This window comes from Agelaius tricolor, unplaced genomic scaffold (genome assembly GCF_023055355.1).
Source record: "Agelaius tricolor isolate 1412-34295 unplaced genomic scaffold, bAgeTri1.0.p SCAF_35, whole genome shotgun sequence".
Lineage (NCBI taxonomy): Eukaryota > Metazoa > Chordata > Aves > Passeriformes > Icteridae > Agelaius > Agelaius tricolor.
In genome coordinates, this window is record NW_027269295.1 from 5423798 (window position 1) to 5449470 (window position 25673).

The 25673-nt window shown below is 45.8% G+C and overlaps 2 protein-coding genes across 4 annotated transcripts; one reads left to right on the forward strand and one right to left on the reverse strand.

Annotated features, from left to right (window-relative positions):
- Positions 1-316: 316 nt before the first annotated feature.
- On the reverse strand, positions 317-16210 carry NUP85 (nucleoporin 85). Of its 3 annotated transcripts, none has more exons than XM_071452579.1 (19): positions 13148-16210; positions 11050-11143; positions 10713-10875; positions 10292-10362; positions 9913-9956; positions 9096-9165; positions 8096-8217; positions 7638-7772; positions 7212-7334; positions 6754-6885; positions 6259-6365; positions 5894-5977; positions 5641-5706; positions 5009-5160; positions 4804-4921; positions 3400-3500; positions 1732-1883; positions 1071-1157; positions 317-500 (listed from the first exon to the last, which is right to left on the reverse strand). In XM_071452579.1, exons 1-19 carry the CDS (start codon positions 13178-13180, stop codon positions 399-401), a joined length of 1956 nt encoding a protein of 651 aa, XP_071308680.1. In that variant the 5' UTR covers positions 13181-16210; the 3' UTR covers positions 317-398. The 3 variants fall into 3 exon arrangements, with proteins under 3 accessions (XP_071308680.1, XP_071308679.1, XP_071308678.1); XM_071452578.1 differs by lacking the exon at positions 13148-16210 and adding an exon at positions 11246-11493; XM_071452577.1 differs by lacking the exon at positions 13148-16210 and adding an exon at positions 11246-11496 and having other exon boundaries at positions 10713-11143.
- A 908-nt stretch (positions 16211-17118) lies between these two features.
- Positions 17119-24207, forward strand: SUMO2 (small ubiquitin like modifier 2). Its single transcript, XM_071452592.1, has 4 exons — positions 17119-17405; positions 18728-18859; positions 21929-22000; positions 23516-24207. Exons 1-4 carry the CDS (start codon positions 17385-17387, stop codon positions 23576-23578), a joined length of 288 nt encoding a protein of 95 aa, XP_071308693.1. The 5' UTR covers positions 17119-17384; the 3' UTR covers positions 23579-24207.
- The last annotated feature ends 1466 nt before the right edge of the window (positions 24208-25673 follow it).

Below are 25673 nucleotides of genomic sequence, written 5' to 3' on the forward strand. Positions count from 1 at the left end.
TTTCTCGTGACAGCTTCTACAGTGCCATGCTGCTTCTGGAAAGCCTCAGACTCAATCAACTCAAGACCTTCCTAAGCAAAAATAGAGAGGTTGCCATTTCTAAAACCCTGCTGCTTTAAGAGGTGGCCTTCATTTCAGTTTTGGGTGTTATAGGCAAAGACAACATAAAACCCAAGGAAAAGCTGTAGTAAGGCTCACTTCACCAGACCCAGCTGGAACAAGCAGCTGTAACATTTTGATGCAGGTCCTTCATAAAAGGTTAAATAAAAGCTTATGTAAAGTTGTTTTTGGAAGACAAGAACAAATGACCTAGCAATCTGCAAAACAAAACATTTATTCTTAGAAAAAGTCAGTTTATGTACAGCAAGCCCCAGAGGAGGAGGAACACCCTGCAGTCTTCAAGATCCTTCCACGGTGCCTTCTTTGACGATGACTCGTGCGAGGTTCCGTGCAAGGGCAAGTCTCAGCATTTCCACTTTGGTTGTCTCAACATCATCATCCTGCAAGGGAGCAGAGCCTGGGGTAGGGGACTGCACACAGCGATGAGCTGGTGCCATGGTCTGTCTCAGGGTTGGGAAATTGAAGATGCAGGTCAGTGAGAGGTATTTACCTGTTACAGGGACCTCCTGAGAAGAGCAAAACCTGCATAGCTCAACCCAAGACAGCACTGCCAAGCCTTTTCATTCCCTGGATGCTACAGGGCTTTGCATGTGCAGCAAATAGTTCCCTGTTCTGTGCCTGGAATGCTCAGAGCCAGAGCTGCTGGATGGCAACACCTCAGCTCTTCATTGCTCACGTAATGTGTAATTATTTATCTTGGAAAAGCATCACGGTCCAGTGCAAACCATCAGAACATGAGGAGTAGGAACATTCCTGCACTGGGTTCGTGACAGTCTCTTGTTGATGCTTCATTTGACTGCCCTGAACCCACTGTGCCAGTCTCTGGGACTTAGGCTGTGCCTCTCTTATGACCTCACCAGGAAATATAAATGCAGAGTTTCCCTCCCTGACCCTTCCCACGGCCCTCCTTGCTTCATTTTCCAATTGTCCTCAGAACTGAACAGGGTTACCTGGAATTTCTGCTTGTCTGGATTCCCTGCTGTCAGGTCTTCCAGGCATCGCATCAACTCATAAGTCTGCTCTGCTGAAAATATGACCTGTGGAAATCAAAGTTTTTACTGAAGAAGATTAAATTTCGAGACATCACACAGGCTGAGAAGATAGTGCAGTTGAAGAGAATGCTTTTACACTCCCACAGCTCCATTCTGACCCCTGAAATCACAGATCCAAGGATAATTCAGGCTGGATGTGACTTTGGGAGGTCTCTAGTGCCACCTCCTGCACCAAGCGGGGTCAGCTATGAAGTCAAAGTGACTGCTCTGGGTCTGTAATTGCTGAATTATTCTTTTCTTGATGGATCTTGAAGGAAAAACTGTGCTTAGAAGCACTGGAACCACCTTCAAGCCAAGTACCCAAAGGAGCTGAACACAGAGTGTGCTAAAATTACCAGAGCAGATGAATTCCACTGCTGTTGTAACAGCAGGGAACCAAAGTAAAGAGTCAATTTATCCCTTCCTGGGTCCCTGTATGTTCCCACTGCTGGGACACTTGGCACTGCCATGGACAGGTCCTGGCAGGAGTAGGGAAAGGAGGGTCACCATTTTGAGTTCCCTTGTCAGGAAAAAAGAAGAGGCCCCCTTGGGGGCTGTGTCAGTGTGAGCAGGACCTGACCTCCTTCTGCTCCAGCAGCGGGAGCGCGTCCGTGAGCAGCGTCATCCAGAAGGAGCAGGGAGCGATGTGAGCCGTCATCAGCGTCAGCAGCAGCCGCGCCGCCTCCGCGAACCGCTTCTCGCCGTAGAGCCGGTGGAACTCCCGGTACTTCCCTGCCACAGGGTGGCAGAAAGGAGGCATCAGCAGCTGGGACTTGGGAGATCCCTCTGCTCCCACAAAGAACCACCCCCAGCCAAAATGAGCCCAAAGCAGCCCCTCTGGGTTGGGAATCTGGTGCATGAAGGAAGGTAACAACAGAGCCTCCCTAAAAGGGCAGCCACACTCTGCTGCTGTTCTGGGTGAACTTCAGGGTTTGCATCAGACTGGTCAGGGCTGCTGCTGCCCCAGGCTGAGTATCTGCAGGGGAGCAATGAACCAGTGGCTTAGAGCAGAGATAATGTCCTTTTTGAGGTCACAGAGTACCAGGAGGTCTGAAAAGCTGCACCGTCTTCCTTGGTTGTTTAAATGGAAACTGGAATCTCTGTCAATAGGGAAAGTTCTGCATTTGCTAAGAATTAGTGAGATCAATATCCAGCTTGACAGAAGTGGCTGAGGATGGAAGTGGGGCTCGTTCTGTATCCACTAAACTGTCACAATACTGGAAGTTAATGATTCCCATTCAGATTCACCTTGACTAATGCTTGAGCTCAAGGCAGAGACAGGGGGAAGTTGTCCAGCAAAGGTAACCAAAGGTTCTAAAAACCTTAAGGGAAAAATAGGCAGAAATATTTTCAGGCCTTTCAGGATTGTTTAGAAAGAGCAGAAAGGGAAAAGGCTTCTCTGGGGCTGACAGTTAGCAGATGATGCTGGGCATGCAGAGCTGAGGGATTACCAATTTGATAAGTCATGTTTAGCTTCTAGACCTAGTTCAGGATCAGCTTTAATGAAGGAAAATCAGTTCCAGTTTTGCAAGCTGGACCAAGTGGAAACTGATAAAGCTCATGCTCACCCTCCCTGTAAGGCTGGTATCAGGTAGAGGGGAGTCAGTCCAATGCTGAAAGCTATTCCAAATTCCTATCAGATTCTGGCCTACTCACAGCATCAGAGAAATCAATTTCCTGTTTTGGTCCCTGAATCAAAGGCCACAGAGCAGCTGCAGGCAGAGGGGCAGGTTACCACAGCCTGCCTTGTGCCAGGCAGGAGAAGGAAGCTGTGGTACCTGAAGGAAATGAGCTGGAGGCCCTCACTGTCTCTTGGCACAAGTGCTCAGTGAGAGGGCAGGGAGGGCTCTTGTTCCAGTGAGCTTGACTGGCACACTGAACCCACACACTGGAGACTCTGGAGACCTTGGTAAAATTATAACAAGGTAAACATAACTGAAACCAGTGGATTACTCTTCCAATGAACCCCCTAAGGTAGCATTTGTTAGTATTTCAGAGCCTCTCAAGGTAGTGATACAGTCTGGAAAAAGACTTGGGCCTGTCCTGCTCAGAGCAGAGCAGGGACCTGGTGTGAAGGCAGTGGTAAAGGCCACCCCTGGTGTACAAGCTGCATCCCAAACCACATTCACCATTTGCTTTCCCCTCATCACTAAACCAGGAGCCAGCCAGATGGAAGAAAGCATAAATCCAAGTAATCCCATGGAGTTCTCCACAGCAGAGCAGCATGGACACTGTAGGCAGCTCTCACCAAGGAATGTGAGCCGGTCACTGAGCAGCATGGACGGGCCCAGATTGTCAATGAGGTCCAGGTCAGAGAAACACCCCTTTTCACAATAGTCCTTAAGGAATCTGGGGAGAAAGTGGAACATAATAAAAGCTTAGAGGGGAGGACATCATCCACATCCATTCTGTGCCTGCTAATCCCCTCCCAGAAAACTTGACTGGACAGCTCAGTTCCATCTTAATCAACCTCCCCAAGGGATTTAGAAGTTTCTGGAAGTGGCCGAGGAACTGGTGTAATGTACACTTAACAGACACTTCATTGATTCTTCTGCATTCTGTGGTAGTTGAGATCTATTTTTTAAAAGGAGTAAATGAAGGAAGACAGGCAGGAAGCTGAGGCTGGTGGATGCAAAACTAACACTCTCAGATGATAACAAAAGCTCTGTTTTTCTGCTGTGTAAAAAAAGTTGATAAACAGCAGGAACAAAAACAATGCTAAAAGTTTTTCATCTGTTTTGCTACAGCCTCCATTATGCTGCTTTCTGCAGAGCTGCTTCCTGTGATTTTTTTTTATCCTTCTTTTGAAGGAAATGTAATGATTCCCACTCCCTCAAATAACAAACAAAAAACCCCCCAAACCTCAGATTAGCAATCTCTTACCACTCATTTTGTCAGTGTTGAAGACAGAGTGTTGTCTGGCCACCTACCCAGAGTGTAATTTCAAAATTATACTCTAACTATGCAGGGACTGGTCTCTGCCTATTTCCAATGAGCAAAACCCACACGACATGGATTGTTAGAGATTACAAAGCACAAAGAGTTGCCAGAGCTTTTGCTGAGGCCTGAGCCAAGTGTCAGTATTGTCCTCACTTTGATAACAACCCTCCCACTCCAGAAAAGGTCAGGAATTTTGAGAGGCTCAAACAAAGCCAGGGACACTCATTGATACAAATTTTTAGTAGAAACAATGAGATTTTTAGTAGAAATGTAGCTTAAGTGACTCCTACTGGCTTGTTTGGAGGTGAGGTGAACTTGATTATAAGTAATCTGCTGAATAAAGCACAGGTAAGGACTGTACTCCACCCAAATCAGCCCCCTGGGTCACTGTCTGGCCCATCAAACAGCTCTGTCACAGCAAGTGAAGGGTAGACGACAGAAGCTGTTGAAAGAAATGTTTAACCAAGTAAGGTCTAAGGGGGTTGGACTCTCATATAAAATCAATCTGTTTTGTCTCTAGATGTCAGGAAGGAAAACAACACAGGGAAGGCACAGCTGGGGGTACTGCAGGGGACAGCACCCAAGGGTGTTGTTTTCTGGTCCAGAAGAAGGTGCCTGGCCCCACCTGCAGCAGTGGGAGCTTTCCTGGCCCCTGACCCAGCAGCCACCCTCCCCCTGTCCCCCCAGGCCAGGAGCTGCTGCTCAGCCTCACCGGTCTGAGATGAGGGTGGCAAAGGCCGCGTCCTTGGCCCGGATGCTCCAGGACAGGGCCGAGCCCAGGCGGTTGTTCCGCAGAGCCTTCATGGCCATGATCTTACAGATGCTGCGCACTGGGGGAGCACACAAAGGAGGGCAGGAATTAGTGTCAGTGGGTTCAGCTGGAGCACTGAGAAACAGTGAGACTGAAAATGCACCACCTTGTTCATGCATCTGCCTCTGCTCACAGATCCTCAGCACCTTGAGGGCCTTCTGCTCCGTGCTGAGGGGGATGCGCTCGATGTGCAGCTCCAGGTACACCCGGCCGAACTCTGGGCAGTGATCCAAGTAATCCACCCCCAGCTGCCACAGGCTGAGAGAGGGGAGAAATCACCACCATTCCAACCCTAGGAATCTTCAATGAGCACAACAGTAGAGCCCCAAGGAGAATCTGAGCCTGCATTAATAACTGTTAGCTGTGATTAACTTAGCATTCAGTCCTGAAATGGCTTTTCCATTCTACCTCATGCCAGTTCCCTGTAGCATAACTTTGGAATGCCACAACTTTGGAATATGCGCAGCTTTGGTAAGAGCTTCAGTGCAAGGCACTCTGCAAGGTGGCAGGAGTGGCTGTGCCCAGGTCATGGGGTGTGAAGAGTTCTAACAGACAGCTTTTGTCTCCATTTAGGAAGGGAAATGGGCCAATCTTGTACAAACCCTGAGGGACACCTCTGCTGAAATTCTAACAGTGGCTGCTCTAAGTTTTGCCCTTTTACTTCATGAACATGCAGTTATTTGTTTTGGCTGCCTCAGTCTAAGTCTGTCCTATAAGTAATAAAACAAAAGGTGATACCTGTGATGGGAGAAGAGTCCTGAGGCATACTCCAGCAGGAGGAATTCACGCATATTTGAACCAAAACTGGAGGGAAACAGAGTAAATGTTCAGGTATTATTATTTGCATCTCACTGGAAAAATGTGATTACTTTATTTCACAAATACTATCAATTTACACAAAATTTCTGCAGCATGTTTTCTTTTGGTTTTGTTTTTTCCTCTCTGGGTTATCTTAATCAGCTTTATTCAAATAATGCAAATAAATACTTACTAGAGATTATGAGACTGCAGGAGTTTGCAGTGATCCAACAGGTCAGTCAGATGAGCCACAAACCACCAGTTGCTCAGGACAATGCTGTGTTTGAAGCAAAAGAAAAAACTAAGCCTAACACTGCCAGGGACTGTGTCAGGTTTTCCACAGGCATTTCTTACCAATACACAGCTCTGTTACAGTCCAAGGTCTGGCTGCAATGTCCCAGACCTAATGGAATACTTTTAACTGCTGCCAGCTTCACGTATTTTTGCAAAATTCTTTGCAAGGATGATCAGGGCTCTGTACCCATACCCCCGTCCCAAATTCACAGAAGGAATACTGTAGAACTAGAGAATCCCTTAAAAAAACCCTTAAAACTCAACCTGCATTCCTTGATCACTTGATGCATCTCAAATTCAAAGGCTGCCATTAAAATCATGTCTAGAGGCTCAGGGCTGCTCTCTCCACCCAGGAAGAGGTCCATACTAGACTGTGGAATGAGATGACAAGACATAAATGCAGAAGCAAGACATTGTTTGGATGTAGCAGTTATTTTATAGGAAATAAGAGGTCATAGAAGTTGAACACATTAACAAAAAGGAATTTTCCTCATTTTAGCATAGGGGACTGGGAAAACAATTTGCAGGAACAAGACTGGCAATGTTATGACACTGAGAAGTGACCCATTGAAAAATGGGTCTTCAACAATTATTTGTCAGCTTTATCACTCTCCCAGTCCTTTTACAAACTCCAGATAACATCTTACAGGCATCTAGTTGCTGTAAGACTTTCCCCTATGTTTTTCTTTCAGTGTAGTAAGTTTTTCTTTCTTTTTGTGCCTGAAACAGTGCAGAATATTAGAATATTTTATTTCCTACCTGTGCATAGAAACGCAGCTCCATCGGCTTCACTGTCGGGTGGGAATACAGGAGCCGGGTGACGAGGAAGTGATACCAGGTGGTCATGAGCTCCTTCTTCTCCAAAATGGCATCCTCATCTCCCAGCAGGATCTAATGGGACAAAAACACAGCAGGAATGCTGCACACTCAGTGATGGGCACAGCTGCACTCCAGCTCTCCAGAGGCATTACTCTTGTTCTGCAAAGGTGAGGATTTATTCAAAATTATGTAACAAAAATCTTTCTCACAGCTCAGTTTCCAAATCAGCCTTAGGACCTTGGACAGGGAGAGAAACCCAACTACCCAGGCTGGCAAACCATCAACAGAGGACAAGAGACATATTAAAGTTACTTATGGCTACAGTGGGTTCCTGAAATCCACAAGGATAGATTCAACACTTAAGTCCAAAGTTTCCTCTGTTCTCAGCAAAAACACACCTTGCAGATGGACTCCATGTGGGGATTGGAAGCAAAAGTTCCATCCTGTAGATACCGTTGACATTCCTCGTGCCAGTGCTGCCACTTCAGTTCCAGCTCTGTCAGAGTCTGGGTGTTGCCAAGCTGAGCAGAGGGAATAAAGGAATACATGAAATAAAGGAAACACCAAGTCAAATCACACTAGGCTTTTGGGCCAAACGTACAATCACTCCTGATAAAAAGCTAAACATGAGGCTGCCTGTCATCTTTCTGTGTTGATGTGCCACCCAACAGACTTTTATCTGAATTGTTGGGTCTTTGGGCAATTCAAGAACACAAATATTGTTACTGTAAAGGAGTAAGAGATGTTCTAACAAACTGTTACAGGGGACACAACCAGGTGGCTTTTCCCAACAAACTACATGAAAAAACACACTTTGTACATACACTGGGCACAGGCATCTTCTTCATCAAGTCATCCAAGATTTTGTACATGTTCATGGATGCGGGATTGGCACTGGCTTCCTTGGAGAGCAGGTGCCGTGCTTCATCCATCCGGCCTTGGAGCACAAAGACATCCACCTGCAAAAACCCCCTGTCCATGAGCTCCACACTGGGCAGGATTATGGAGTGCCCAGGAAAGGGATCATAGGGGCATTTTAACCTGTAATTCAGGCAAGGGAAGTGGAGTTAAAATGTTTAAACTGTAGGCACTGCTAATTCAAGTAACAGTGTAAGGCTTGACCTCTATGGGCCATGAAGGATGAAGATGGGAATGAGAATGGCTTCATCCTAAAGCCTACACAGGCAGACAGCAATGAGGCATTGTGTCCAGCAGGGAAGAGGAAGGAAAGCACAGACATGAATTCCTGTTGTTTAAGAATCTTCCAGGTGGTGATACTCACCACGTTCCAGAAGAGCTTGTGTTTGGATGGACTCTCACTGCTCAGAACTTCCCGGACCATGCTGTCCACGTCACACACGTGGAGCCGCACCCAGTCCAGGAGGCGCAGCAGAAGGGGCCCAGCTGTGCAGACAGATTTCCCTCTGTCAGTTCCCAAGGGTTGTTCCCAAACTGCTCTCACACATTTCGTCACAGTTTGATATCACTAGATGAGATTTACTGACTGCATTTCTACCTGCCACCCCCAAATTACAGAGTTCCTTAAGCAAAGAGGCCCTGGGAGCACCCAGCCTCTGGCAGGTTTTCCTGGGGCAACACGGTCCAGTGGAAAACCCAAACTTGGAAAAAATAAAAAGTGAGTGATCCAGATCAAAAATCATGTAATGCCAAGAGACAAACAGAATATTTCTGTTTATTTTAGCATTGTTTCGTTATTAGTAACTGAATATGAGGAAGAAATTTGGCACTAGGTGATTAATTTAGGTTAAGTAATCTGTAATTTGTGAATCTCTCCTGAATTCTGGGACTGTGTAAGTAGCACATTTGTTTGCATAATATTATTTCCTTCAAAAATTATTTTCTACTTTAAAATGCCAATGTAAACAGACTGACTTCAAAAATGGCAACCTAAAGGAGTTGTATCAGAGCTGTGTAAATGTCAACTGGCATCGACACATTTGATGTTTAAAGAGATGTTTAAGCTTATAAATAAAATAGATTGGCAACAACTTTTGATATCCCTTCTCTTTATAATCTTTCTGACAAACAATTTACATCAGAGTGAGGAAGAAAAGTAGAAGGCAAATTGAATTGCTTGACATAATTCAATATAAACAAGACAATTAACTGAGGCAGAAGCGGTATTAAAAGGCTTATTGACACTCTGCATATCTCTAAAACATCAAACTATGACACAGTGAATATGATATACATTTTAAACAAATAAATATGCAAAGAACAAACCCCCATCAGTCTTTACACGAGGATAGTTCATGGCTCACCTGTAGCTGCTTCCACAAACAGAATCTCACACAGGTTCCAGATCAGCTCCATTGCAGAGAGAATGGAAACCTGAAGGAAAGTAGGGCCAAGTTTCAGAGCTAGTCATTATTCCAGTTGGGTTTTTTAACCACACAAAGGCATCTGCTGTCCACAGCAATCAGTTCTTACAGAGAAATATCATACTGACAGTTCAGACATAAAAATTAAAAGACACATACCAAAATTCCACACTTTTTTTTGGGCAGAAAACACTAACACTGTGTAATGAAATTCAGCAATAATCTGTCACCAGTGAGCAACCTAACTGGTCTTATTTTCAGCCTTTCTGCACTTTTAAGACTCAATACAAACATCAAAGGAAGAAAGAGCACCCAATGAAGCAACATCACTATAGCTGCTAGGACAAAACTGGTGTGAGCACTCTGCTCCTCCCAGAACACTCCCGTAGATCTGACAGCTCACTGTGAACACAGTGAATAGAGGCTCAGATGCAGCTGATTGGAATCTTAGAGTTTGAGAGGTGAAACACCACACAGCAAGTCTGTTTCTTTCTGAAACTGTTCTTGTCAGCTTTGGGATGACAAGAAAACATCACATCTACAACAGCAAATATGTTTACGACATGGCAGCGAATTGAGGTGTTTGGCATCTTTATTGTTTGAGAAGTACAGGAATTAACTATTTATTTCCATTTATTCTTGGTCATGAACTTTATTTTATACACAAGGCAGAGTTAAATCTGAAGTGCCTGATGCCACAGTGGTGGCCTAGTGAATTCACCAGCCAGTAATCCACATTCAACCTGACAGGACTTACCTGAGTGCTGTACTGGCCTTGCAGGGCAGGGTCCCGGGTTGAAACTGAGGGAAAAACAAGGAAAGTCAAAGAGGAACATATTTACATTTGAGAGTTGCTTCTGAGCTTTGATAGTTTTCCATATATCTGCCACATGAGATACAAAAAGGCTGCAAGTCCCCAGAAAATCAGTTACAATATAGTGTGAAAAAACCAGTCCGTGACCAGATTTACAAACCAACTTGGAAATCTCCAGCATGGAAACAAAGTCCTGGTAATTACTGAAACCTACACATGCTATTGTACAGCAGTTGCAGTAAGTTACCATTACAATCCTACTTTCATAATTGCAACTGGTGTTTCCTTTCCCTGCAGTAAGAGAACAAACAAACAGACTTACCAGCTGCCTGGTGCATGTCCTCCATGCAGGCTCTTATCACTGACCGGTAGTTTTTACTCACTTGAACCAATCTGCCAAACACAAAAAGACTTTGGTTGGAGGGAGCTGTTGGAGTTTTAGTGTTATGTCCCCTACAGCCTTGCAAGTTTCTCTGCGGTAGCAACTCCCAGTACCTAGGTGGATCCATCTGGAATCAGTGACTGTGCCACACTCTACCAGCATAGTTATTGGAAGGATCCGAGCCTTGATTTGTAAAATCCCCCCAAAACGGTCATTCTACCTGCCCCACTGCTGATTCCAGAGCTGGTAAAAGCAGCCTGGCCAACGGCACTTGCCTCATCGGAGGCGTTTAGCAGCCCGTGGCGCTGCCCCCGGCTGGAGAAGGGGCAGCCGCTGCCTCCCATTCTCCCCATCCACTCACTGCGCCTTCCGCGACTTCCCCGCCAGTTCCTCCTCGCTCCGCTGCAGCCCTATGAAAATCCCGTGCGACTCGTTGAAGAGTTTCCGCAGGGTGTGGATGTAAATGTCCTGGTCCCTGCGAACCACGAAGACGCGGGAGGAGCTCGGTGCTCCATCCCCGGTACCTGCAACAGAGCCCGTCAGCGCCCGGGCAGTAGCGCCCGCGCTGTCCTCAACCCAGAATCGGGATGGGCATGGGGAGCGGACAGGCGTGGGGAGCGGGATGGGCATGAGAGCTGGACGGGCATGGGGAGCGGGACGGGCATGGGGAGCGGACAGGCGCGGGGAGCGGAACCCACCTGCGCGGCCGAACAGGGTCTCGCACACCAGCACCTCCGCCGGGCCCCAGGCGAAGCAGAGCTGCCGGGCCGACGGGTCCGCGCCCGGCACCACCTGTGGGGGCACGGTGTACGTCAGCGGCGTCCCGGCCCCGCACCGCCCGCAGCCCCGCACCGCCCGCAGGCCCCGGCCTTGCCCTGCCCGCCCATCCCGCACCACGAGCGGCGGCTCTGTGTCCGGCTCGTCCATGGCGGCGGCCGCGCTGCTCCCGCTCCCGCCCGCCGCGGCTCCGGAGGCCCCTCCGGGCTGCCCGCGCCGCCGCCTGCGCGCCCCGAGCCCCCGCCCGGCCCGGCCGCTGCTGCCCCGGCGGAGGCGCCGCCCGGGGACGGGAGGGGACAGGCAGCGACCGCGGGTCTCCGCCGGCTCAGGGCAGGCACCACCGCTCGCCCCGGAAGCGCCGCCCGTTCCCGAGGCCCCGCCAGGGCGGGATGGACCCCGCTCCGCCCCCGCCCGAGCCGCCTCCCTGAGGGCCGAGGCGGGCGTGGACTGCTCCGAGCGGGCTGTGGGGAATGGATGGATGGGATGGGATGGGATGGGATGGGATGGGATGGGATGGGATGGGATGGGATGGGATGGAATGGATGGATGGATGGATGGATGGATGGATGGATGGATGGATGGATGGATGGATGGATGGATGGATGGATGGATGGATGGCAGGCACCAAATCACAATCTGCCTCATTTTCTTGTCAGGACAGATTCAGTGCTGGGTGGGAGCATTGCTGGCCCCAGGTTTGTACTGCAGTGATGTACTTGGTCAGTCAGCGTTCACAGATTCACCAAATAGGTCAAGTTGGAAGGATCACAAACTCAGGTCCAAATTCCCTGCTCCAGCAGGCTGATCTCAGAGTGCATGGCACTGGGTTGTGTCCAGACAATTCTGGAATATCTCCAGTGAGGAAGACCCCACACCCTGTCTGATCTCTGTCCAAGTGCACAGTCACTAGCACAGTGCTGTTATCATGCTCATTTCATTGACTGATTGCTGTGTAACAACCCATGTCTCCTATTTCTTTATGCATGTCAAACACGTGCAGGGTGGGAAACCTCTGGGATGTTGAAGGTGATGCTCTCTGGAGCTCTTGGGCATTGATAAAGCTGACAAATCAAATTATGTGCTCTGACTTCAGTGAGTTGCCTGCAGGCTGGGGAAGGACTTGTAATGAAGCAGGATCGAAGCAGGAAGAACAGCTACTGTGCCTCACTCACTCGTTCACTCAGGGTCCAGGAGGTAGTCGTATCCCCTGGACACTGGACAGAGGTGCCTTCTGAGGCTGCTGGAGGCTCATCACCTTTCTGTTAACACTGAGAGCTCACCTACCATGGCATTCAACTCAATAACCTGGTGTGATAAAACACCAACAGCATCCTGCTCCTCTCCTTCCATTCTGCTCTCCTCCCCACTTCTGTGTACTCCTCACTTTTTGCCTGTGCTAGCCAATAAGCAAGTTCTTCAAGCAATATATATTTTTAAGACAAGTATTAGCAGTGCAGTTTTGTTGGTCCTACAGCTGGAACCAGTCCCTCTTAGGCTGGTGCCTCCCCAGGACACTCACTAAAAATTAACTTTTCAAGATAATGTAAATCATTTGCTGTCCTTGTATGACAAATGCTGCAACACTCCATGGCTAGATTGCCCCTTTTTTACTTATCAGCTGCTGCATCCATCATTTCCAATAAAAATAAAGCCAGTAGTTATCTCTGGGAAGAGCATGTCATGTAACCAGTCATGCTGAGAAAAGGAAGTGGTGTCTGCTCAGGTCAGAAGGAATGAACAGGTAGAACAAATTAAACATTCTGAAAGCTGCTTGAGAAACTGAAGACTCATCAATTTTAAACCCCTCACTGTTTATCATGGGTAAGGGTCTGTGTTTTGTTATTTGAAGATGTGCCTGTATTTGAATTTCTGCTGTACAAAGTCAAATTCACCTATTGTCTTACACAATGGTGCTGCTCTGTGCTGCAGACTTCTGAGGATGTTAGTGGGCCTTCCTAGATCCAGAATACCATTCCACACATCACTAAAAGGCTCTAGATGCAAATCAAAACTGGATACCTGAAAACCCAGGAGTACAAGGCCTCTTGCCATTGTTCCTCAAGGCTAAGGTGCTGCTTTTATAACTGCAGCACTTTCTTGTGAGTGGCAGAATATATTTAGAATATCCATGTAATACTGTGTAGAGATCCACCGTGTGGGAGGTGGATCTAGGAGTGGGACAGTGTCCTCTGCTGCTCCCAGGTCCATCTGTGTGAAGAGACACTGAAAGCTGGAACTCTTTGATCCTTTCCTGCTGTCTCTTGGCACACAGCGTCCATTTTTCTCACTCCCTAAAAAGGTCTGTGGCTTTTCATATCCGCAGCATCTGTTGTTCTTAAATGGATGATTCCTGTGGAAATCATCTTGGGAAAGGTGAGTTTTAGTATGAAATCTTGACATTTTTTTAGCCCTCTTGAACACTGGCTGGAGCTCTGCTCATACCTAGAAGGGAAACCTTCCTGCTCACCTCTCAAGGAGGCTTCTGTGCCTCTCCAGACCATATAATTGAGCAGAATTGGGAATTTCCATGTCAGCATGGAACTTCACATTGCTCAGAAAGGCTTTGGGGTATGGGCTGTGGGTCCAGCAAGGAAAGCAAAGAGAAATTGTGTGGTTTACAGTCAGGAGAAAAAGAAAAAAGTCTGATGAGGATAGGAGTTACCACCTTCTGAAATAGGAGGTTTGGAAGCTATTTTGGGAACAGAGGGGATGATCAGCATCATGAACAGGGAAGGCACAGCACAGGCAGGGCTGCAGGGAAAAGGTATTTTCTATTCCCAGGGCTAAGCCAGAATTAATGAAAAGCAAAGCCTGAGTAAAGCACTCAGGCCTGCAGGGTCTGAGCCAGTAACCCAACGCACTCACTCACACCTCCAAATTACTGTGTGCTTTCAGTTCTTGCCTTGGACTCAAGTGCAAAATAACACCCAGTTTTAAAGGGGCTGGAGTAGGTTTTGTAGGCTAATGCTTGCTGATGTGCAGGAGCACACACCTTCTGCCTGCAGCTGCTTTGCTGTCTCAAAACAGGATGTTTTAAAATCCCAGCATGAAGAGCATATATATGGAATGCCTGTGTTCCCTACCCTCTCCATCAGAGGGTGGAGAATTAAGCCAAAGAGCTCTGCAAAATCTAGATTTCTTCCTTATAAAATTGCAGTACAAGAATGAAACAAAGTATGGAAATATTTTAAGAAACAGCACGTGGAATTTTTTTCTCCCAGAGATGGAATTTCTCAGGAATTCTCACTGTGACGCTTCCCCATTCAGTTCCCTTCAGCTTGGTGCATTGAAGAGGAGGAGCTCAGAGGGACAAAAAGCTTTGCTTTGCTCCCCTCTGCTGCAGCCCGGGCCCTGCAGGAGTGGGGCCTTTGTAGTTCCCAGTGTGGCTTCTCCCCCCGCTGCTCACTCCCAGTGCTGCTCTCTGGCCAGTTCCTTTGCAGGTTTTAGCACTGATTATTGTCAGCTCCAGTTTCTCAGAGTTTCCTCCGTTGCTATGTAAAAAGAAAAGCCACACAGAGATGAGGTCTGTATAAACCTGCTCTGTGATTTGGGATCTGTTTGATTGGTGGTGAGACCAGTGCTGGTGCAGCTGAAGCCATTTTCAGCTTTTCTGAGCACATCTAACTCCCATATGTTCTCACAAATTCTAGAGTATTTTCCTGTCTTTTTTAGCACACTTCTTCTATTTGTGATGCTGCCTTAATATGTGTCTCACTTGGTGCCATTCCTGCCTTCAGTTCTTTGATGCCACGCTCAGGCCTTGGCCAGTTTCATCCCATCTTCCCAAAAAAATCCTCCTCCTGGGCCTGCAGCACAGGGATCTTCAAGGAGGGAGGGGGAAGAGTGACAAGAACAAAATACAACAGGACCATCAAGCCCCATTATGCCCTTCCACACTTCTCTGTGACGTTGCATCATCTCTAAAAATAGAACTTAAGGTCCATTGGGAATCACAACTCAGCTTTAGTTCTCAGAAGTATCCCATGGGTTTGTAGTTTTGCTTTAAAAAGCTCTGGATGAGATAAAAGGGTGGGGATTAAGGTGCTTTGTTTCCTTTTTCTCACTAGTAGTTCTACTTCTTAGTGGTGATGATAGACTTGAGAAGGTCCAAACCAAGTTGGCCATTGCTTTTCAGAGCTCAAATGAAAGAAGGGAGATCATAGAAGCCTGAGGCATCAGACATGAAGGGGGATTTGGGTAGAAGTACATGGTCTTCCCAGCCAGGGTGCTTCTCACCTCCCAGTACCTTAAACAAATAGAAACATAATAGCATGAGTAATTAAACACAGAGAAAATAGGCAGGATCAACTGATTGATCTTTTGATGATAAATCAAGTAAATTGACACAGGTAGGAGTGGAAAGCAGAGCACAGAGGATGATCTGTTTGAATCGCAGTCACAATTTGAAACAGCATCTCTTGCCTTCTTGGGTCAAACTGAACATGTCTGTGTCTGGGGGTTTTTCAGAATTTACTCACTAAGACTCTTCGGGAGGAAGATACTAAAAGGTTCTATGAAATTTCAGGCTAAATTTTGGACTACAAGGGATTGTAAAAGACCACTGCTCATGTTTTGTGGAAGCTCAGGTGGCTGCCTGGGACATCCTCCTGCCTCATGGCTGTGCCATTTTATTAAATGGGGACTTGGATAAAGGCTTGGTTTCGGCTTCCTCTCCCCAGTTGGTGTTACTCTTCCGCAATTTCCAGAAAATGGCAGGAAAAATCCAATCTGTGCTCAGAAGGAGAGAGCTGGAATGTGAAGTAACATGACAAAAGCAGAGCAGAGGGACCAGAACTGACAGTGAAAATCAAGTCTGCAGCTCTGCCTGTAAGTGAAGTTTCTCTTCAGTCAATATTTCACTATGTGAGCAATTTATTCTGGACAAGGAACATCTCTGAAATGCCGCAGAAAGTTTTGTCCTGCCAGGAGCAGGGGGTATGTGACCACTCGGCTACCTTGGTGTCATGACTCAGAGTGCTCCCACATGGAGCAGCACCAGTGTGGAGTGATGCTCACTTGGAAAATCCATCCCTGGGGGATCAACAGGGATTGTTTTTGTGATGTTTCTCTTCCATCTATGTGATGTAGAGAAGCATTTGACAAATGCTGGTGGCAAGTGTAATGCTGATGATAAAAGGCACAGGAACTGTTTTGTGTGAACCTGTGAAATCTCTGGAGTTATTGAGAATTTCCTCCTCCCTTCCATGGAATGAACTTTAAGAAATTACATCATTGGTGGCTCTGATTCATGTAGAGTAATTGTTGGGGGGCTGCAGGTGCTCAGTTCCCTCACAAGACATGGCATCTCTCCCAGGATAACCCCTCCTTACAGGGACAGCCCAGGGTTTTGGGGATCTGCCACGCCATCATTGTCCTCCATACCACAGTGAGGGGCACAAGCAGGAGGGAGAGATTTGATGAGGCAGAGACGAGGGAGAACCACAGCTTCAACGAGGTTGGAAAAGGTCTCTGAGATCAGCAAGTTCAACCTGTGCCCCAAAACCACCTTGTCAAACAGACCATGGCACTGAGTGCCACGTCCACTCTTCCCTTAAACACCTCCAGCGACAGAGACTCAGCACCTCCCTGGGCTGCCCGTTTGTCCAGGAAGGTGTGTGCAAAGAACGCCGTGTGAGGCCCTGAAGGGGCACTGAAGGGGCTGTGGCAGGCGGCCCAGCGGCTTTGAGGAGATTTGAGGGCACTTAAGATTTGAGGGGGCCAAGGATGCTGGGCTAGCAGGGGAACTTCTGTTCGGGAAGGGCACGGTGCAGGGCACGGTGCGGGGCACCGAGGGCGGCCCGGCGGCCATTTTGCGAAGGACAATGCCCGCCGCGCGGGGCGGGGCAGAGGCGCGCGCACGCAGCGCGCGGGCAGCGCAGCCGCGGGCGCGCGCGCACCCCTCCCCTCCGCCACCGCCGCCGCGTTATGTAACGGCCGCGGGGCGCGCGCACGCTCCCTCCACCGCCCCTTCCCCCTCCCTCCTGCCTCACCCCCCCAGCCCGGGCCTGGCTCCGCCCCCTCCCCGCGCGCCGGGACCCAATGGGCGGCGGGAACGCGCCCGGGGGGGAGGGGAGAGCGCGGCGGGTGCGCGCACGCACAGCCGCGGGGCCGCGCCTTGCCCCGTACGTGCGCGCTCCCGGGCCCCCCCGCCTTCCCCTCTCTCTGTGTCCCTCTCTCTCCTTCTCTCCGCCGCGCTCGGCCGGCTCTGCCCCCCCTTTGTGCGCGCTCCGAGCCGCCCCCGCATCGCCGACTCGCCATGGCCGACGAGAAGCCCAAGGTGAGGCCGGCGCGCTCCGCAGCTCCCGCCGTCGCGCTCGGCCCCTCAGGCGGCGGCCCCGGCCCGCAGCCCCCGCGCCGCCTTTGCGCGCCATTTTCCTGCGCGGGTGGGGGGGGCCGAGGCCGCGGCTCCCGGGGCGGGCGGGGGATCCCCGGGGAGAGGGGGAGCGAGCCCGGGCCGCCTTCCCGCCCTCCGCGGGGAGAGAGGCAGGTCTGGAGGCGGTTGCTGCTGCCTTCCTCCTCCTCCTCCGCGGCCGCAGCATCCCCGCCGGCTGCCTCGGCAGCCGCTGCCCTCACGGTCCCCGCACGGCTCCGGCCCCTTTGTGCCGCCTCTGGCCCCGCTCGGGGCCGGGGGGGCCGCGGGGGCTCCGCTCCGCACGGCAGGAATTAACAGAGGCCGCCGCCGGGGGGTTGGCTTTTTTTTTTCCCTTTTTTTTTTCTTCCTTGGCCTTTTTTTTTTTTTTCCTCTCACCCTTCCTTCCTTTTTTTTTTTTTTCCTCCCCCACACTATTTTCAAACCGAGTTCGAAGTGGCGGAGGGCGCGGGGCCGCGCGCGGGCTGACACATGGCGGGACCCGGCTCCCAGCAAAGAGCGAAAACAAAGCTGGAACTGGGGGTGCCGGAGAGCCCCGGGGCGGGACAGCCCCGATCTCCGGCCCTCTGCCCTGAGGCCCGGCCCGAACACGAGGGACGGAGCTGGAAGTTGATCCTCCGCAGTTTTCCGCTCCGGGAGGGTCGGGCTGCTTGATGTGGAGTTTTTTTAAACATTTTCTGAAGGAGAAGACCTGGCCTGTTTCAGGTTTTATCACCGTTTGAAACATGGCTCTTTAAAGTATCTGCAAAGTTTTTTTTAATAAGGACATCAAACGATAGGAAAAAGTTTGAGGTGCAATGAGAAAGAGCCTTGCTGCTGGTTGGGAGCACAGTTATAACAGATCATAGTAATAACATGGGTAACTTAATTCCATTCAGTGGGAACACTGGTGTTGCATATTGTTGTGCTTTTGATAGAAATAACTTTTTTTTTTTAATCTGTTTTGAATGCCTGGCCTGGTGGTCGTTCTTCATTGCTAAATTTCCAGTCTACAGAATGACAGCTAATATCAGATTTTTTTTTTGTATGTGGCTTTTTTCCTTTAAATTCTCAACTGAAAAGTGCTGACCTTTATTCCCTAATTCAAGGTTTCAAGTCAGTAAACAGCTTTAATATCTTTATTTCCTCCTTTTCAATAACCTGTTGCACTTCGGTAAAATGTGAACTTCTTGTTTCATACCTTTTTTAAAAAGTGTTGGTTATTTTTTTTTCTTTTATTTCCTCCACAGGAAGGAGTGAAGACTGAAAACAATGACCACATTAATCTGAAGGTGGCAGGGCAAGATGGGTCTGTGGTGCAGTTTAAGATTAAGAGGCACACACCACTTAGTAAACTAATGAAAGCCTATTGTGAACGACAGGTATGATCTCAGGAGAACGGTGTCTGGGGGAGAGCTGCTCTCCACAGGGATAAAGGAAAACAGTTGAAGTCTTAAAACTTAAGTAAATACACAAAATGATAGAGATGGAACAGAAACTAATTGTGCTGTAAAGTGCTGTCCTTGGGCTCTGTTACAGGGTGGACTGAGAGGGTTGTGGCAGGAAATGGGTGAAATAAAGATCTGTTGTCATTTATGAAATCTGTATTTATAGGTGGAGGCTTCTGGGAGGTAACTGCTGCTCTAATGCTCAGAAATATTCGTGTGGAAAGGGTGGATTTGGGATGAACTTAGGGGAGAGAGAGTTAAGTGATAATCAGGGATTTTCATAGCTCTGAGTGACTTCTTGGACTGGTCATTGGCTTCTGATTTATTAGCTTAATTGTACTGAGAAGATACCTTGAGGAGGAGCTTGTACATTTAATGATGAGCTTTGTTTTTTCTCTTGTGTCCTGGCTGACAAATGGATCTTCTGAGAGACACACACCCCATGTATTTGCTGATGTGGTGGCAGCTGTAGCCAGTCTGTGAGGCTGCAGGCAGCTATTGCAAGTTTTAAAAACACCTGTTCGAGTTGAGCTATGGAGCTCTTCCTTCTGAAGCTCCTGATTTGGGAAATTTTGTCTCTGTTATCTGCGATATTTTTTAGTGACTATCTGCCTTCAAAAAGTTCTACCTCTACAAAAGTGTTCAGAATTAGTGAATTTTTAATTTTTTTAAAGCATAAATACTCAAGGATACTATTACATACAATAAAGTCAGTATAAGATACTGGTGCAGCTATTTCATCACCAGGAAAAACCCCTGTGATTCACATAGAGAGGGGTAAAACCTCTTTGGTTTGCCCTGTGCCACAACAGAATAAAAGTAAAGACAGGAAAAATTAGCTCTTCCTGAGCATGTGAATGTGTTCTTGTATGAGTGTTCTGCAGAGAAATTAGTGAATGTTGGAAGCTGTGAGTTTGTTTTTCCTACCTCAGTCATATAAACTCTTGTTCTATTTTGCAAATCACTGTGTTGCTTTTTCCAGTCATAGAGTACAGTTATATCTGTCTTTCAGGGAATTTGAGGATTGGTTGTCTATGAAGTCCTGGCATAAAAAAATTTTAAAGTATCATTCATCCTTAGTTACTTTTAAGCAAGCAAAAGTAATATTCCAAGTAATATTCCAAATTGTCTTAGATTGCCAAAATGTTTACTCTGTTTAAAGAAAAACCAAACCAAAGCCAGCAAAAAAAACCAAACAAACAAAAAAAAAACAAACCCCAAAACAATAAACAAAAAACAAAACAAAACTAACCCAGGTATCGACTGGAGGAAAAACATTGGTAAATCTTGAGAATGGGAGACATTTTTTCTGATCTTAGTTTTAAGCTACGAGGTATCCAAAGAATATTTTTGTGGATGTGGATTTGTCTTTAGGTGCTTACTTCTGAAATTTTGCTGCATGCTTTCGAACAAAAAAACCCATTTGTTCTGCATGTCTCTAAAAGTTAGATTTTTTTCATGTATTTATTTACCTAACTAGTACACCCGAACTTAAATCCTTAATTTTGGAGAGGTGATAGAGAACTTAGCAGCTATAAAGGATGATAATCATGTGTTGTGTGTAGTAGATCTAAAATGGAAGTAACTAAATTTGACTGACCTGTTGAGAAGATCAAGACTATTTGTGATTAAGTGGTGAAAAAATCATCCATGGGCCATACTTCATGTTTTGTGGACACTAAGCTCACCAAAGGACAGTTTTTCAGTATGTTTTCAGCTAACATTTATTTAGCTCATAAAGTTGTTATGAACCTGGAAAAAAACAACACTCTGGGAATAGGAAATACATGTTTCAAGAAACACAATGTCAGAGCAAAGGGCTCAAAGCAAATGTTGCTGTGCAGAAATGTGTTGCTGCCATGAGACTGAGCCACACACTTCCTTAGACCAGAGGATGTTCTGATGAATGCTGCAGTGTCCTGATCATGCTGGAGAAGGCATTTTGCTGTGAACCATAAAGTTAATTAAAAAAAGTTTACTCACATTTATTAAAATATTTTTCCTGACAAATCTACTCCTCAGAAATAATTACTACATTGTTTTCTGTTGTGTGTGACATCCGCTCTTGCCAGGCTGAATGGAGGCTTCTCTTCTAACTCAGAGATGCCAAAGCACGACCCTGCAATCCATTGGATTGCCTTCAAAACCAGATTGGGCTCTTGGATAGTTAGATACTCTGGAGAGAATGGATAGAATTGGAAAGGAAGTTTGTATCCCCAGATGTCTCTGACCTGCCTTTGCAGAATGCGTGGTGCTGTAAAATACCTTCAAACACTCACTGGTGATTGTGGAGCTGATGTTATCAGTAGGAGAGGTTAGTTGTTACTCCCAAGTTACATTTTTCAGTCTGTTGGCTCGGGTGGGGATGAGAGATATTCTTTTAGGGATAGAAGAGGTCAGTAAAATGAGTGTTGTGTGGTAGAAATGCTTATCCAAAATACTGGCTAATTTCTGGAAGTAGAAAATTCCTTTATTTTTTCCATCTGTGCATGGAAAAACTTGATACATAGATTTCTTTATAATAGGAATTGGAAGTTAAAAAGTTCCCATTTTTTACTCTTTGCTGCTGCAGACTAATTTCATTGTTGCATTTCTGGAAGAAATATTTTAGAATACCTTTGTTTTTGGAGAAGATCAAAAAGGAGAGTTGGGTGTCATTGTTGGACATTTATTACCCAGAGTGTTGCACCTAGTTCTTAAGTGAATTACTCAACAGCACAGTAAACCTGCTGGCCTTTGGGGTGTTCAGAAATGGCTTTATTTTAACTTAGTCAGTGGGGGCACTGTTGCTTCTCATGAATTGTTGGACACAATGCAGTGTTTAATACAAAACAGATTGCAGGGATTTGGAGTGAAATGCCTAAAAGTCAGGGCATGAGGGAAGGATGGAATCTCTGGTGGCTTTTAATGATGGTGCTGCAATTCACTAACAAGTTCAAGAGTAAACTACTGAGAACTTTAACACCAGGTTTATTTCCCTTTGTGTTGTTTCTCTTTGTCCAGGGGTTGTCAATGAGGCAAATCAGATTCCGGTTCGATGGGCAGCCAATTAATGAAACAGACACACCTGCACAGGTAAACCGCACAAGCAAGGCTAAAGAACTATTTGAAATTTGCTGCAAGAGTTGATGCTTCTGTTTCCTATCAAATACCTCTGTATATGTGTATATTACTGATAGAACTGGATCTTTTTTTACCATTATTTTGGTGTAACTACTTTAGGATAATTAGAAATGGAATCCAGGACTTGTGGTGTTTTGAATAATAAATCTGTATCACTGTAGTAATAAAACAGAAAAATTAAGTACATTGTACAGATGGTGAGCCCTGTAAAACTTTCACTTTATTGATTCATGGCTCTGAGACAAGGATGGTAAGTTAAGAATTGAGTTTTTCTTGAAGCAATGGCTTTATTTTTTATAAAAAAGCTTGCCAGGATGTTATCAGAGGGATCCTGTTTGCAAGCTTGCATTTGTAATACAAAAGTAATTTCTGTTGTTTGTGATCTGAAACTGTTTCAGTAGCATGGAATTGATGAATATGGTGAAGTTTGGGTTTTCTGTAAGTGTTTGAAAGAAGGCCATTCCAAGAACAGAATGGTTCCTTGTGGCCCTGGAGCATTTTTCTGTCCTGCTCCATGAAGCTGTGTTTAATCAGCCTGTCCAAGTGATAGTTTTATCTGCTGTTCAGAACCACTCGTAATGAAATAAGGGACTTCAGTTTTCAGTTCTGAATTTTCCGAGCTGCTGCTTCAAAGATTGTGCCTCTTGTGGCCCCAGTGTATGCAACTTTTTAATTTGCAATACTGATAATTGAGGCAACAGGATGAGTTTTCTTTTCCATTTGTGTTTTGCTTAAGCTTAGACCAGTCTGTTATAACTGTGGTAAATGGCATAGACCAGTCTGTTTAGAAATATAACTGAGTCTGTTTAGAAATATAACTTGAATTAGTTATAGCAGCTCCAGTTTTGGTACAGATTTTATCAGTAGGTGCCGTTAACATCCCAGGAATATCAACTGTAAAACTTAGGGTGAAAAAAGAGAATGATATTCATGAAGTATTGCTGTTCTTCACTGGCAGTTGTTACATGGTTACATGCCAAGTACTTTTAATTTTTGTGCTTACTGATCCTTGGTTTTACTGCCTGGTTGGGCAGAGGCTTTAATTCCAGGCTGCTTCCCCATTGCTGTAGCCATTTGAGCAGCAGCAGCCAACTGGAATTGTGGCAATGTTTTAAGGTAAACTGAGGGAGTAAATAGGAGAACAAAGGTGCAAGGGCAAAGCAGGCAACAGAAATCAAATGTTATAAATCAGTTTCTTAGGAGTCACACAGTGTACCCTGAAGTTAGTACTAGAATTCATTCTGGGTCAACAGTTATCAATTGGCATTTTTTTTCTGTGCAGTTTCTTTGGTTTTGACTTTAGTGAGTTTTGTTAAATGTACAAAAGGGTGGTGGTGGAGGGGAGTGGGGCTTCTCTGGTTAAGTTGCATAAAAAGTAAACATAAAGTCAGGAACTGTAAGAACAACCCAGGCTGCTGTAGAGATGTGAGAAGAGTTGAAAGCCCTTTTTTCTTTTTTCTGCTGTAGTTGGAAATGGAGGATGAAGATACAATTGATGTGTTCCAGCAGCAAACAGGAGGAGTTTACTAAAACAAACACACAAAAAAGAACCTGCTACTTTCCTCTCCAGAACTGTGCTCCCACAGGCAACACTTCACAATTAGGAAAATGAGACTTGGTTCAGCCACATCCTGACTACTGCAGTATAGTTTTCTCTCTTCTCTCTGATTTTTTTTTCTTATTCCTTTTATTGTACATAAAGTAACTGGTGATGTGCACAGGCATAATGCATATTTTTTTTTAACTAAATGGCCAATGGTATGTTTTGATCAACATTTAATGGAGATGGGGTGGGAAAACAAACTGGTTCTGTGAAAATGCCCCTCTCTCCGTTAGTGGCATGCTCCTTCTACTTTTACAGAATCACAGAATAAGCCGAGTTATCTTTATATTCCAGTAAGTTATTTTGCTCTCACTGTTCAAAAACAAAAACCTTGCATACCTTGTTTGATTGGATAATTTCAATGTTTTTCTTTTATCATTGTAAAACCAAGGGCAATTTTATAACTTTTTTGTACGTAGCTGTTACATGTAGAGCAATCTCTGTCTAAGTAGGGGTAAATTACTCTTTAAAAAAAAAAAAGGAAAAAAAAGTCCTAGATAGTTTTCCCTTCAAGTAAAACGTCTTGTTGTTTAAATAAACTTCTTGTTTAAAATAACCAGTTTTCTTTCTTTTTCTGTGGAATAATAGTACTCAGCAGCTGTATTTCTTTCTCTGCAGCACTTTATGCTTCTCAAATCTCAGCTTTCTCTGTGGTAAGTAAGCATAATTCCCCCCTGTCTAGGCAGAAGACTGTTGAAAAAGGAAAGGCTTCCTTGAGATCTGTCAGTCAGCAGTTGAACTGGAAATAGAAGTCAGTTTTCTCTTATTTTGGTTTATTTTGATTTTTTTGTGAATGTTCTGCTAAGCCAAAACTGATTGATTAGGCAAACTGCAAAATACTGAACTACTTAATAATGCCTTTGGGTTGAGCTCTTCTTGTCAGTTTTTATTAGAAGCATCAATATTATTGTTACAGTAGTTTATTTAAGACTCTGTATTTGAATGCTTATTGATGTAAACATCAAGTTAAAGAGAGCAAATAATTTCATTAACCGTTCAGTTTACCATGGTATCAAATGGGAGCTGCTTGGAAATGTAAAGCAAAAATAAAAAATTGAGTTCTGGTTTTGGGTGTATTTAGCTATGGTGATGGAGATTCCAAGCTCTGCTTCACCCCACTCTGCTGTTCTGCTTGGAAAAGGGAAAGAGGCTGGAAGTACTGAAGGGAGATACAGTGATGGTGGTGTTTTTCACAAGTCTTTTCCACAATTCTTGAGTTCTTGGGGAGCTTTTTGGGGGAAGTTTAGAGGTTGGAGTGAAATCGATGGACGTTCATGGAAGATTATATACCTGTCAAACCCACATCCCCACAGCATTCTCTGATGTCCTAGGAATGTTCCAGTATTTTATAGTAAGTTAATGCTTTTTTAAGTATAAATTTCTGAGAAGAGGCCGCTCTTTGGTGGTAGTTTTTGTATCAGTTAATTCAAGTGCTTATTGCACGTGGGGCCTGTGCCTGCTTGAGCTGAAAGTTTTGTGGCAGAATGATGGGTGTGTGCATTTAGCTGATGAGTTGTGATCTATTTGTCTTCTGTCAGAAATAACACATTTGATGCTACATTAGTTCCATCTAATGGAGATACAGGGAAAATTAACATCTGTTTTTGCAGTTGCATTCGAGTCTCTAGCTGAAGAATGTAATCTACTGTGTACCTTTGTTTTAATTCAAGGAAATGCTACTGCCAAGCAGATTACTTCTCGTTGTGGGATGTATCTTGTAGACTTCTGTGGTGTTTTGTAGGATTGAAATTCCTTCTTGTGAACAAATGTTTACATATCCAAGTCTAAAAGGCCTATAAAAATCTACTTTGAAGAAAAGAAGATGGTGGTGGGGAATATATTTCAACATCTTTCCTAAGTTACATGTGGAAACTTTGCTTTGCTCTTTGGGTTTAGAATATCTGGCTTTTAAGCTGGCTAAACTTCTGATATCAGTGTATAAAATTCTTTCAACTTGATGTCATGCCAAGACATTTCCCAGGAAAAAGCTGTCTTTATCTTGTTTGGCCAAAAAAGGTGTTT